Source organism: Dipodomys ordii, unplaced genomic scaffold, assembly GCF_000151885.1.
Source record: "Dipodomys ordii isolate 6190 unplaced genomic scaffold, Dord_2.0 Scaffold54, whole genome shotgun sequence".
NCBI classification, from domain to species: Eukaryota; Metazoa; Chordata; class Mammalia; order Rodentia; family Heteromyidae; genus Dipodomys; species Dipodomys ordii.
In genome coordinates, this window is record NW_012267270.1 from 5,559,941 (window position 1) to 5,572,558 (window position 12,618).

Below are 12,618 nucleotides of genomic sequence, written 5' to 3' on the forward strand. Positions count from 1 at the left end.
AAGCCCACAGAAATCGCATCCATTTCCTACACGCACTGTACACCCTGCAGCCTCGCTGAAGTCTCTCACTAGTTCCAGTAACATTGTCCCCATTACTCAGGAGGGGCAATCGGGAAGACTGCTGTGTCTCTGGGTCTCCTGCTCTCCCTTAGCCTTTTCAAACAGGGCGGGTGCTCTACCCCTTGAGCCACAGTTCCACTTCTGGCTGTTTGCTGATTAGTGGGAGATTAGAGTCTCTTAGAATTGTCTACACAGGCTGGCTTCAAACTGCGATCCTCAGATTGCAGCCTCCAGAGCAGCTAGAATCACAGGCGAGAGCTACCCACCCCTCACGCCTGCAGACCCTTTCTTTCTTTCTTTTTTGTCGGTCATGGGGCTTGAACTCGGCCTCAGCTCTTCAGCTCAAGGTGAGCGCTCTACCACTTGAGCTACAGCGCCACTTCCGGTTTTCTGGTGGTTTATTGGAGATAGGAGTCTCACGGTCTCTCTTGCCCGGGCTGGCTTTGAACCTCGATCCTCAGATCTCAGCCTCCTGAGTAGCTAGGATTACAGGCGTGAGCCACCAGCGCCCGGCCAGACCCTTTATTTCTATGCCTGGCTTGTGACACGGCTCAGGAGCAGTGTGGAATAGGAAGTGTGGGAGCAGACACCCTGTGTCCCCCGCCCCCAATTCCTGGTCTTAAAGGGAAAGCATTCCATCTTTCACCTTAAATATGATGGTAGAGAGTCCAGTTTAACGAGTAGAGTCCAGGATGTCCAGCTGACAGGTAGATGTCCTTTATGTATGCCCTGCTATTGGGTGAGATGGAATTTCAAGAACTTTTTACCTGGGCTGGCTTTCAACCCCAACTTCCCAATCTCTGCCTTTGGAGTGGCTAGGATTACAGGCGTGAGCGGCCCTCCCTGGCTAGACATTCCCTTTGACTCCTAGTTGGATGAATGTTTTGATTTTTAAAAAACATTTTGTAAAATATTCTTTCCGCATCTCTCAAGATGACGTCTCCTGTTTAGACATCAGGCTTCGTAACCCAGGCTGGCCTTGAACTCATTCTGTATTCCACACGGGATCGTCCTACCTCTGCCTCTCAAGGTCTGGGATTATAGGTGTGAACCACCATACCCGGATTGAACTTTCTTTTTGAAGTTTGTTAATAATTAGTTTATTAACCTTATTTTCAAATGTTAAACCAAGTCTACATTCCTGAAATAAAGTCCACCTGTTCATGGTGCCTTTTTTTCAATGTTGTTTACTTGATGTTTGTTAAGAATTTTTGTCTCATGCTGGGTGCCGGTGGCTCACGCCTGTAATCCTAGCTACTCAGGAGGCTGAGATCTGAGGATCATGGTTCAAAGGCAGCCCAGGCAGAAAAGTCTGTGAGACTCATCTCCAGTTAACCACAAGAAAACTGGAAATGGTGCTGTGGCTCAAGTGGTAGAATGCTAGCCTTGAGCTGAAGAGCTGAGAGACAGCGCCCAGGCCCAGAGTTCAAGCCCCACAACCAACAAAAAAAAAAAAGAATTTTTGTCTCAGGCTGGAAAGTAGCTCAGTGGTAAAGTGCTTGCTTAGCATGTATGAGGTTTTTTGTTTGTTTTTTAAATCTCCAGCACCACATCATCTTTCGTGTTTGTGTTGTAAGAAATAATTGGTTTCCAGTTTTCTTGTCTCTTTTGGGGGGTTGGTGTCAAGAATAAGATGGGAGGTGTGATCTCTTTGTAAATAATCTGGAAGAAGTTGTACGGAATTAGTGTTGTCTCTCCCCTTTTTTTCACTCTACAACTTGAGCCACAGCCCTGCTTTCACCCTTTTTTTTTTTTGCTGGCTGCTTGAAGATAGGAGTCGATGGATTTTCCTGCCCAGCCCAGCTTCCAACTGGATTCATCAGATGGCAGCCTCCTGAGTAGCTAGGATTTCAAGCATGAGCCACCAGCGCCTAGCTCTTTTTCCTTCCTTCCTTCCTTTCATTTTGTGTGTGTGTGTGTGTGTGTGTGTCTCGTGGGGCTTGAACTCTGGGCCTGGACACTGTCCCTCAGCTCTAACACAGCGCCACCTCTGGCTTTTTCTGCTTATGTGGTGCTGAGGAATCGAACCCAGGGCCTCATGCATGCAAGGCAAGCGCTCTACCACTGAGCCACCTTCCCAGCCTGCTTTTCTTTCTTTCTAGACAGGTTTTGCTATGTAGTCCAGGCTGACCAGAGATTGTTTTCCTACCTCAGTCTCAGTGCTGGGATTGTAGGTGTGTACCATCACATCTGGCTGAAGCATTGCTATGATTTATTTTTTTCTTAAATGTTTGGCAGAAGCCTGGAGTTTTCGCTGTGAGGAGCGTTTGAACCATAAGTTTAATGTCATTAATAGGTCTAGGACCAATAAATGTTTGTTTCTTCTTTAGTTGAGTCAGTGTTCTTCAAGAAATTCCTTAGTTCTAAATCAAGTGAAGTATTGCTCTTTCTCCCTCCCGCTTCTTCTTTTTTCCCTCGTTCCCTCCTTCCTCCTTCTCCAGCCCTCTTCCCCTCCCTAGGCCTTGACTCTAAGGCCGTGGTTTCCTTTCTCTCCCCTCAGCTTCTGCAAAACTTATCACTAGTTCTCATTTCATTCCCGGACAGCCAGCAGCCTTCTCATACGATCTGAATCACTGACATTTATTACGTGGGGAGAGGCTGGGGGGCGGGGGGCACCTGCTAGGGTCCGGGTGTGTGTGAGCTGCATCTGGAGCCCCTGGAGGGTTCTGGGCTCCCAGGGGACTGTGGGGACCCCGGGGCTGTGTGGGGTCTGGACAGCAGACAGTGATGGGGAGCCCAAGGGAGGGGTAGGAGGGACTGTGGGGGTGCATGGCGCGTGGCAGAAGGCCTACACACCGAGGGGCCAGGAGCCGTTCCTCTTGTCTCCTCCCCTCAAGTCTTCCCAGGAGCCCGGTGTCACCCGACCCCTCCCCCACTATGGAGCCACCCCTTCCCCACCTCCCAGCCCTGCGCACAGATGCCTGCAGCCAGCACGCCGCCTGCAGCCAGCACGCCGCCTGCAGGCCGTGTGTCCAGTGTCTGGGTCCTCAGAGCCCAGGGCAGGATCTCCTGTGGGTGATGGGTGGGCAGGCGACGGTGAAGCCCACAGCTGCGAGCCTCAGCTAGGGCCCACAGCAGGCCTGGCCTGGCGGGCCTCGAACTCGGGCCCTGGGAGGTGGACACCGAAACCATTCTTGTTTTCTAGCGGAAGACTCTGTACATGGCGGGGTGTGATTGGGGGAAGGTGGGGAGACATGAGCCAGGCTCCTACAGGGCTGGGGCAGGGACGAGGGGAGGCGAGGGAGGACACGCAGCCTCCAGTCACAGCAGATCTCACGCCAGCCTGGTGGCCACGTGCCTGGGCCACGCCAAACCCCAGAGTCCAGGCAGCTCCTTCCTGGGGTGTTGGGGGGGGGAGGTGGCAGTTGGGCTCCGTGTGGCGGAATATCTAGAGCCAGGTGCTCTGTGTAATGATGACCGCTTTTCTGTTGTCCCTGGCAGCACTATGTCTCCTAGAACAATCGAGAAAGACAAATAGAAGTGAGCACAACTTGGGACCAAAGCTTGTGGGGCTCTAAGTCCAGTGTTAGAGTCTGGCCTTCCCTAAATACTCAGAAGCTAAGAGAGCACCAAGCGCAGAGTCGGTCTGCAACAAGAATGGATTACACGAAGGGAGAATTAGTCCCAGCTTGCCCACCTCTCAGCCTGGTGCCTTTAGGCAAATGACAGAAGCTATCCCACCTCCCTTGACCAAGAAACAGACAATTATACCACTGTGTGGAGTGCTGGATTGTTCTGGTAACATGCGACTTTGTGTGCAGTCACACGTCTGCAGTATCAAGCACTCAGAGACTGAGGCAGGAGGATTGCAAGTTTGGTGTCAGCATGGACTAAATAGACTCCGTCTCAAAGAGATGCTAAAGCTGGGCGCCAGTGGCTCCTGCCTGTAATACTAGCTACTCAGGAAGCTGAGGTCTGAGGATCCTGGTTCAAAGGCTGAGCCACTGGTGCCTGGTATATATAACCTCCTGGCCCCTCCCAACCCCTCTAGGCCCCGCCCAGCCCCCCAGGCCCCTCCCAGTCTCTCCAGGCCCCTCCCTGCTTCCCACTGGCTACTCACTGGCTCTCCAGGTTCTGTACAGTGTCGGGGAGTGGCTGTCCCTGGGTGTCAGGGAGGCAGAGCCGCATGACCAGGCCGGAGACAATGGGGACAGTACCGTAGGAGAGCGGTGGCAGCAGAGGCAGGGTCTGGTGGGCCATCCTGAGCAAAGGCCCAGCTATCGCTCCCACGCGGCCTAGAGACTGCTGGAAGCCGTTTGCTGCCATGCTGTGGGGAAAGAGCAGGCCCGGCCCCGCGTCACAGCTGCCCCTGTGGTAAGAGGACCGTTCGTGGTGGCAGGGATGGGAATCTGCGCTGAGGAGTTAGTGGCTTCCTCCAGGTCTCTGAAAACACCCCTGCCTCTATGAAGCCCACCTCCTTGATTTTCCCATTCCCTCCTTCAAGTAGACACTCAGGGCCCCCCGGAGTCTCCCTGTCTTTTGGGGATGGCCTCAGCGCCGGAGCTTCTAGCCCCCGGTTTCCTTATGATAGCAGTCAAACCAATAAGGAGCCCAAACATGTGGGTAAAAGAATAGAGAAATGAGGAAGATATGACTGGCAGGAATGGTAGCGATAAGGCTGGGCAGAGGCTGGAGGCTGGGGCTCAGTCTCCTCTTTGCTGTCAGCCCTTTACCTCCAGCCTCAGTTTACTCAACTGTCCTAAGACTCTAGGCCACTGGTCCTCCATTATGTTGTGTCCTAAGGAGGAGACTTGGGGTACTTGGGGCAGTAGAGAGAACGTGGGAGTCCACTTTCGATCTCTTTACGAGGGTTTTTGTTTTGTTTTGTTTTTAAAGATTTTAGCCAGACCCAAAGAATTTCAAAACTCGAGCCTAAGATGTCAGGTGTTGTAGTGCACATCTATAATGCCAGCCCAGGAGAGCCGGAGGCAGGAGGATTCTGAGTTCGAGGCTAGCCTGGGCTACATTCTGAGACTCAGCCAAAACAAAACAAAGCCTGGATGCCCTGAGGCATAAATACCTGGCCTAGCCCCCCCCCACGCCTGGCCCCCTCCTCAGGCCTGCCCTGCCCCCCTCACATGCCCCCCCAGCCTGCACCCCTCTCCCGCCTGTCCCCCACCCTGTCTGTCCCCCAAGACCTGCCCCTCCCCCACCTGTCCCCCCTCCCCCAGGGTCTGCTTCACCCCCAGGCCTGTTCCTCCCCCAGGGCCTGACCCCCTCCAGGCTACCCTCCTCCCCCCAGCCTGCCCACCCCCTGGGCCTGCCCTCCCCTGGGCTTGCTCCCCCACCTGCCCCCTCCCTGGGCCTGCCCCCCAGGTTTGCCCCCCAGCCTGGTCTCCCTCTCCCCCAGGGCCTGCCCACCTCCTGCCAGGGTGTCCTGTCTGGGACCCACCCCAGCCTACCGCAGCGAGGTCGGGAAGAGCTCTGTCCCGTAGACAGTGATGCTGGTCAGGGTGATCGCAAAGCAGCCTCTCCCCAGCACAGCCAGCGCCACGCGCAGGGCCTGCAGATCTGGGCAGAGACGGGCGAGTGGGGTCTCCTGAGAGGCCCCCCAGGGGCAGATCACCTTCAGGAGCTGTGTGTATTGGGGAGGGGAGACAGGTTCCCCCCCCAGCCCTGGGCAGGGCTGACCCGGTGCCAGGCCACCCAAGCCCAAGTCCAGGAGGAGAGCAGGTGCAAGGCAAGGTGGCGGCAGTAGGGGTATGGGGGAGGCCGGGGCAGAGGTGGGTGGCCTGAGTCCCTGCTAAGAAGCCGAGCTTGGGTCTCTGCCTGCCATGGGCCTGGGCCGTCGGTGAGCGGAGATGAGCTTAGCAAGCACAAGGCCGGGCCCCATCTCAGCACCTGCCATGCGCGTGTGCACACGAGCACACATGTGTGCACAATACACACACTGCATGCAGCACACACCGGAGCATGCCTGCACATAGGCAACCACGTGTGTACAAGTGTGCATGTGCAACACACCTGTGCACGCTCTCTGCTTGGTGTCCCCACTGCCTCAGTTGGAAGAAGCAGTCTTCCAGGCCCTTCCAGGCCCCTCAAGCGTAAGCCTGGGCATCTACCTCACCTCTCTGAAGCTTGGGGAGATGGAAGTGGATCCTGGACCCCTGAGCCAGGCACCAGAGGGAGGGATGGTCAGAGACGGAGGCCCAGCGGCCGTGGCCACAGAAACACTCCCTCTTGGGGCCAGTGGAGGGGAAGGAGGCCGCGTGGATTGTGTGTGTGTGGGGGGGGTGGGCAGGGACTGGGGCCCAAGCCGCTCCTGTTCAGCCTTCCTGCTCACCTTGGGGCACAAGCACATTGGCCAGGATGCACGCGCCGGCCAGGGCCTGGAAGCTGGCCAAAGTCATGCGGCGGCCCAGGAGGCTGAGCATGGGGATGGAGGTGACCCGGCCCACGATATCCACGGCTCCGAAGAGGGCCTGCAGGAGGAAGAGGTCCCGGCCCAGGCTCTGCAGGTCCAGGACCAGCCCGTAGTAGGACAGCTGTATGCAGACGCTGCAGGGCGGAGCCAGGGGTTGGGTCACTGCCACAGAGAACAGGGGCGCCAGCCCCCCACGCCACCTCCACCAGGCCACCTGTCAGAGCTGGCGGTGGCCAGGCCCCCCCAGCAACCTGTGAAGTGCAAGGCCCGTCGCCCAGGGTCAAGCTCAATCTAGGAAAGGGGGGGCGGGGAGTGACAGCCACAGCCATCCCCACATGGGCTGCGGGGAGAGCCCCAGGCCGTCCTCGGGCCTCGGAGGGTCAGCTGAGCTGCTCTGCAGCTGCTGTAGCTCCTCTGCCTTGCTTCCCAGATATGCTTGGAGGGCATGCTGGGCTGCCCAGGCCCCATCAGGACGGAAAGACTTAGTCCTCCACCCCTAAGAGCACTGTCCTCAGCTGAGACCTGGTGACAGGTTTTGAACTCAAGATCTTGCATTTTCCATGCCTTTTTGTTTTGTTTTCAGATAGAGTCTTACATTTATGCCTGGGCTAGGTTGGACTGTGATCCTCCTATTTTTGCTTCCTTGAGTGACTGGGATTGCTCAATACACACTACCACACACAGATTCTTTTTTTTCCTCTTAAGATTGGTCAGTGGGCAGGGCGCTGGTGGCTCACACCTATAATCCTAGCTACTCAGGAGGCTGAGATCTGAGGATCGCGGTTCAAAGCCAGCCTGGGCAGGAGAGACCGTGAGACTCCTATCTCCAATAAACCACCAGAAAACCGGAAGTGGTGCTGTAGCTCAAGTGGTAGAGCGTTCGCCTTGAGCTGGAGAGCTGACAGACAGCGCCCAGGCCCAGAGTTCAAGCCCCACGACCAACAACAACAACAACAAAAAAGATTGGTCAGGGGGTGAGTTGGAGTTGGGGACTCTACTCAACCGTCTTCCTGGGCTGGCCTCTAAAGTCATCCATCTTCATCTCAGCTTCCCAAGTAGCTAGGATTACAGGCATGAGCTCCCAGGCTCTGCTCTAACCACGGTGGAAAATCTGTCCCCGTCCCTGCACTTCTCAGCTGGTCCCTCTTGCAGTCCCTGATGGTTTCACTCCGTAGACCCGACAGGAGTGGGGGACAGGCAATGTCTGCAGGTACCGGTACCCAGTGCCCTGTCAGTAGAGGAGCAACAGCTCTGTGGGAGCCCAAGCAGGCCAGGTCTCTGGTTCCTGGAAACCTACAGGGTCAGAGGCATCAAGGCGCTTCTGATTTAAATAACAAAGCATGTTGGGTAGCCCCTGGGAGGACCAGAGTCTTAAAGGATTTTTGGTTTTTTGGTCAGTCATGGGGCTTGAACTCTGGGTCTGGGCGCTGTCCCTCAGCTCTTCAGTTCGGGGCGAGCGCTCTACCACTTGAGCCACAGCACCACTTCCAGTTTTCTGGTGGTTCACTGGAGATAAGATCTCACAGACTTTCTTGCCTGGGCTGGCATTGAACCTTGATCTTCAGATCTCAGCCTCCTGAGTAGCTAGGATGACAGGCGTGAGCCACTGGTGCCCAGCTTGTTTTTGGGTTTTTTTTTTTTTTTGGTTGTAAGGCATGAACTCAGGGCCTGGGCACTGTCTCTTAGCTTCTCCCCCCAATACACACACACACACACACACACACACACACACATACACACTCTGTTCAGGGTTAGTGCTCTACCACCTTGAGCCACAGTGCAAGTTCTCTGGAAGATTTTTAAGCTTGGTTTTTAGTGTTTTTGTTGGTTGTTTTCTGTACCCGGCTTGAACTCAGGGTGTCATGCTCTCACTCAGCCTTTTCTTCCCCCCTCCCCCACCCCCAAGGCTGGCACTCTACCACTTGAGCCACAGCTCTACTCCCGGCTTTTTGGAGACAAGAGTCTCATGGACTTTGCTGCTTGGGCTGGCTTTGAAGCCATAATCCTCAGATCTCAGCCTCCTGAGTAGTTCTGATTACAGGCGTGAGCCACCACGACCCAGCCGGATCCTGATTTTTTTTTTTTTTTTTTTGGTCGGTCATGGGGCTTGAACTCTGGGCCTGGGCGCTGTCCCCGAGCTCTTCAGCTCCAGGCTAGCGCAGGGGCGGGGGGGGGGTAGTCCTGGCCTCCTCGGCTCTGCTGGGGTCCGGAGGACATGCCGTTACCCCACACACGCTGTCCTGACTCCCAGGCAACGCACCTCACCATGGACATGACCCATATCCTCCTGACCAGTATGGGCACCTGGAACAGGTCCAGCAGCGTCCGCTGAGCCTCCCCACAGGTCATTTCCTCCTCCATGGTGGACTTGAGCACCTGGGGGACAGGGGCGCAGGCGCCGGCCGTGTGGGGAAGCAGGCCCGTGCCCAGGCGCGCACAGGAATGAGGAGGCCTGCCCCCCCCCGACTGGTGTGGGGCCCCTGCCTCCCCCGACCCCCAGCCTGGGAAGAGGAGGAGCCCCTGGCCTGGCTCAGGCCACTGAGCTGCGGGAACCCAGCAGGAACCCCACAAATCGCCACCACCCCCCTCATCCCTCAGGGGCTGGCACCAGAGCTTGCCACAGGCCGGCTCCCGGCTCCCCAAGGCTCCCCAAGGCTCCCCAAGGCTCCCTCAGGCCATCTGCTCCTCTGGCCCTCCCCAGGCCTGCCCTAGGTTCAGTTTAGTCCCCTCCCCTCTTGCTTGCCTCCTCCTGGAAGCCCCCCCCAAGTCTGTATCCCCAAAAGCACCCTGTGGCTTCCCCTCCCCCTCCCTTGAAACAGCTCCTCGAGAGCACCCTGCATGGCTAATACACTCCAAGCTCCGCACACGCGCCTGGAGCTGCAGGCAGCAGGGACGGTGGCGCGCGGCTTCTGTGCCGCTGGTGGGGACGGGTGTGGCTGGTGCTGGCACGGCAGCAGGGCAGCGCCTCCTCTCCGCATCGCAGCACCTCCCGCGGCTCACCTCTGTGGTCAGGGTCTTCGGGGCTTCCTTGCAGCCGTTGATCCTGGCCACTTTTTGAAGTTCCCCAAGGGCTTGGTCTGGTTTGCCTTTGATGAGCAGCCATCGGGCGGACTCTGGCAGCCACCTGTGAAAGATGCAGGGGCTGGACCTGCGCTGTGCACCTTGCGGGGGGGGGGGGGGGGGGGGGGGGGGGGGGGGGGGGAGCCCCTGGGGTGGTGGACAGGAGTCCAGTGGTTCCCTTCTGGGCTGTAGAGGCCATGCTGGGAGGCTTAGAGTACTCCCATGGGTGCCAGGCCACCCACACAGTGCTGGGTTCCTTTCCTCCCTCCCTCCCTCCCTCCCTCCTTTCTTCCCTCCCCGCCCACTTTTTTTTTTTCTCAGCTCATTTAACAGATCCTCAAGCCAGGCACTGGTGGCTCACGCCTGTAATCCTAGCTATTCAGGAGGCTGAGATCTGAGGATCACAGTTCAAAGCCAACCCCCTAGCAGAAAAGTTTCTAAGACACTTATCTCTAATAAGCTACAAAAAAAAGCTGGAAGTAGAGTTGTGGTTCAAGTGATAGAGGCTTTTGCAAAAGAAGCTCGGGGATGCTGGGCGCTGGTGGCTCATCCTAGCTACTCGGGAGGCTGACATCTGAGGATCTCGGTTCAAAGCCAGCCCAGGCAGGAAAGTCTGTGAGACTCTTATCTCTAATGAACCACCAGAAAACCAGAAGTGGCACTGTAGCTCAAGTGGTAGAGTGCTAGCCTTGAGCTGAATTGCTCAGGGACAGCGCCCAGGCCCGGAGTTCAAGCCCCACAACCGACAAAAAGAAAAAAAAATGTTGCTCATCACCACCTCCATCTCAACCCACTTCAATCTACCTGATATTTAAAGAGCCCTAGTTGTAAGGTTGTGTGTGTGTGTGTGTGTGTGTGTGTGTGTGTTTGCGTGCACACGTGCATGCGCGCGCAGGTTTCACTCCTGAATAAAGCTTGTTGGCCTGTGGAGTTCTCTTTCTGCCCTGTTTATTCCGATACCCTCGTGACTCAGTTTCCTTACAGGGCCCTGTCATTCTCCACACCGCACTCTGCACCGCTGGGCTCCAGCTCCTGTGCACTAGTGACCTTGGGGTGACATTCAGCTGTGCGTCTCTCTTGGAGTCCCTTCCCCCTTCCACACGCAAACAGGGTTTTCCAAACCATAGGGTTTGTTTGCTTAGTTTGTAGGACTCCAAATAAGTGACAAATTCTCACATCCAATGTCACTGCAGAGATCCGGATGATGGGGAGGGCGGGCCCGTGGCACACGACAGTGTGACACCACAGAGGTGACAGAGGCCGTTGTGGGAGTGGCCCTGTGTCCTGGGAATGTCTTGTTTCTTTCCAGAAAAGGTCAAAATAGTGTTTTGTCTTTGGTTTTGTTTTAAAATATCTCCTGGGTTTCCAGCGTTGTTCACTACTTTTTTTTCTTTTCCTTTTTTCACATCACTAGTTGAGCCGTGGGCGCCTGTCCAGGCTGGAGGGTGCCCAGGCCTCTGGCTGAAATGTTCACCTGAGAATTAGGTATACAGATGTCACCGTCCTCATGTGTGTCGGGGCCGTGGACTGTCAGGCAGTGGGAGCAGGGACCCTGCCCCCTCTGCCCCAGGTCTCCCCTGGGAAGAGACTCCTCACCGCACTGACCATGAGATCAGGAAGGTGAGCAGGAAGGGCACGGACACAGCCAGCTGGAGGGCTCTCCAGTCCCGCAGGGCGAACGCCAGGCCGGCCAGGCCCATCTGGCCCATGCTGTAGGTGCAGCACTGAATCGTCATGGCAACAGCTCTCCAGCGGGTTGTGGTCCACTCGGCTACTGGAAGGCAATGCAGAGGTGCCGGTGAGAGTTGAGAGTCTGGCTCCTCTTCTCCCCCTACCCACCCTCCCAGAGCGGGTGAGGCATGGGAGACTCACTCAGCGTGGTTGTGATCAGGATGCTGCCGCTCAGCCCGAAGGCACTCAGGAACCGCAGGCCACAGTAGATGGGGAAATTCGGGGCAAAGACAGTGCTGGTGCCAGCCACACCAGTTTGTAGCCAGCACCAGGTCAGCATTGGCTTACGTCCTAACCTGTGGAGGAGATCCAGGGACAACGCACCCAGCAAGTGTGTGGGGAGGGCAGACTAATCTTCTCATGCTAGAACCTTCCAGAAACTTCTCGAAGGAGCTTCTAGAAGGTTCTAGGAGCTGCTAGGAGTACACATAGAGTGCTTCTGTCATCAAAACAGTGAGGACCTTGCTCTCAGAGTTAATGCAGCCTTGTGGTCAAGAGCTGGCTCTGCCCTGCCTAGATTGCCTTGGGTATATGACCAGGTCTCCAGATGGCCACGACTCATGGTTCGTGAAATCAAAACCTTAAGCAAAGAGGCAGTCTCCCACAGAGGCCACGCGCACGTGACCTCGGATAAGCCAGCCCCCGTCCCACATGTGCATGGGGACAGACGTCCTGCAGGCCCAGGCAGAGCCTCTGGCCTGGCACCCAGCTCACCACGAACGCATCCGTGCGCCTCTGGCCTGCTGGTCAGACATGCTGGCCCGTGTGTGCAGTGCTCAGGAGAGAGGGAGACAGCCAGCCCAGATCCAGGGTTAAGTCTGCCGTCTGACCTCAGCCCAGACCCCAGGCTTATCCCATGACTCACAGACCGATCGCCACTTGGCTTTGCGCATGGATGGGCAGCAGGACTGAGTGATGGACTGTAATCGATACGTGGCAGCTGCTCAGTCCCCTAAAATGCAGACTGGACCCCATCCCTGCCGCTCAGGCTCCCGCCACGCTCCAATGACATGACGATGGCAGCTGACTCTGTGCCAGGCTACCCCCAGCTGTCTGGGTTAACTCACTTCATCCCCACAGTAACCACACAGGAGCTGCCCCCTTGATGGGGAAACTGAGGCACAGGGAAGGAAAGACACTGTGCTCCCAGGGGCAGGCTGGACTGGGTAATGCTGCGATTTTTAATGTGGGGCCCCCGACTCTGGGCTGGGCTGGGCTGGGCTCTGTGCTGGGCTGTGCTGTGCTGTGCCGGGCTGGGCTATGCTATGGCTGGGGAGGTCCGAGCGTGTCAGGAAGCCACTCGTGCCTTGACAAAATAATGATGGGGTGTCACCACCCGCCAGGTGCTGCACTGGCCCCACATCCCTGTTGCCACAGAGACCCAGACAATGAGCCAGCCAGCC

At 56.6% G+C, this 12,618-nt stretch overlaps 1 protein-coding gene across 2 annotated transcripts in view; it reads right to left on the reverse strand.

The window, feature by feature from the left end:
* Window positions 1–2,613: 2,613 nt before the first annotated feature.
* Window positions 2,614–12,618, reverse strand: part of Slc22a11 (solute carrier family 22 (organic anion/urate transporter), member 11) — a 14,054-nt gene continuing 4,049 nt past the window's right edge. Inside the window, exons 3-10 of one of the 2 annotated variants that reach the window (XM_013021136.1) lie at window positions 11,357–11,511; window positions 11,090–11,255; window positions 9,425–9,548; window positions 8,685–8,800; window positions 6,344–6,558; window positions 5,463–5,571; window positions 4,121–4,327; window positions 2,614–3,512 (exon numbers count right to left, since the gene is read on the reverse strand). In XM_013021136.1, coding sequence (XP_012876590.1) covers window positions 3,449–3,512; window positions 4,121–4,327; window positions 5,463–5,571; window positions 6,344–6,558; window positions 8,685–8,800; window positions 9,425–9,548; window positions 11,090–11,255; window positions 11,357–11,511 — 1,156 coding nt within the window. In that variant the 3' untranslated portion in view covers window positions 2,614–3,448. Of the gene's footprint in view, window positions 3,513–4,120; window positions 4,328–5,462; window positions 5,572–6,343; window positions 6,559–8,684; window positions 8,801–9,424; window positions 9,549–11,089; window positions 11,259–11,356; window positions 11,512–12,618 lie in introns of both variants that reach the window. The other variant, XM_013021134.1, reaches the window with a different exon arrangement.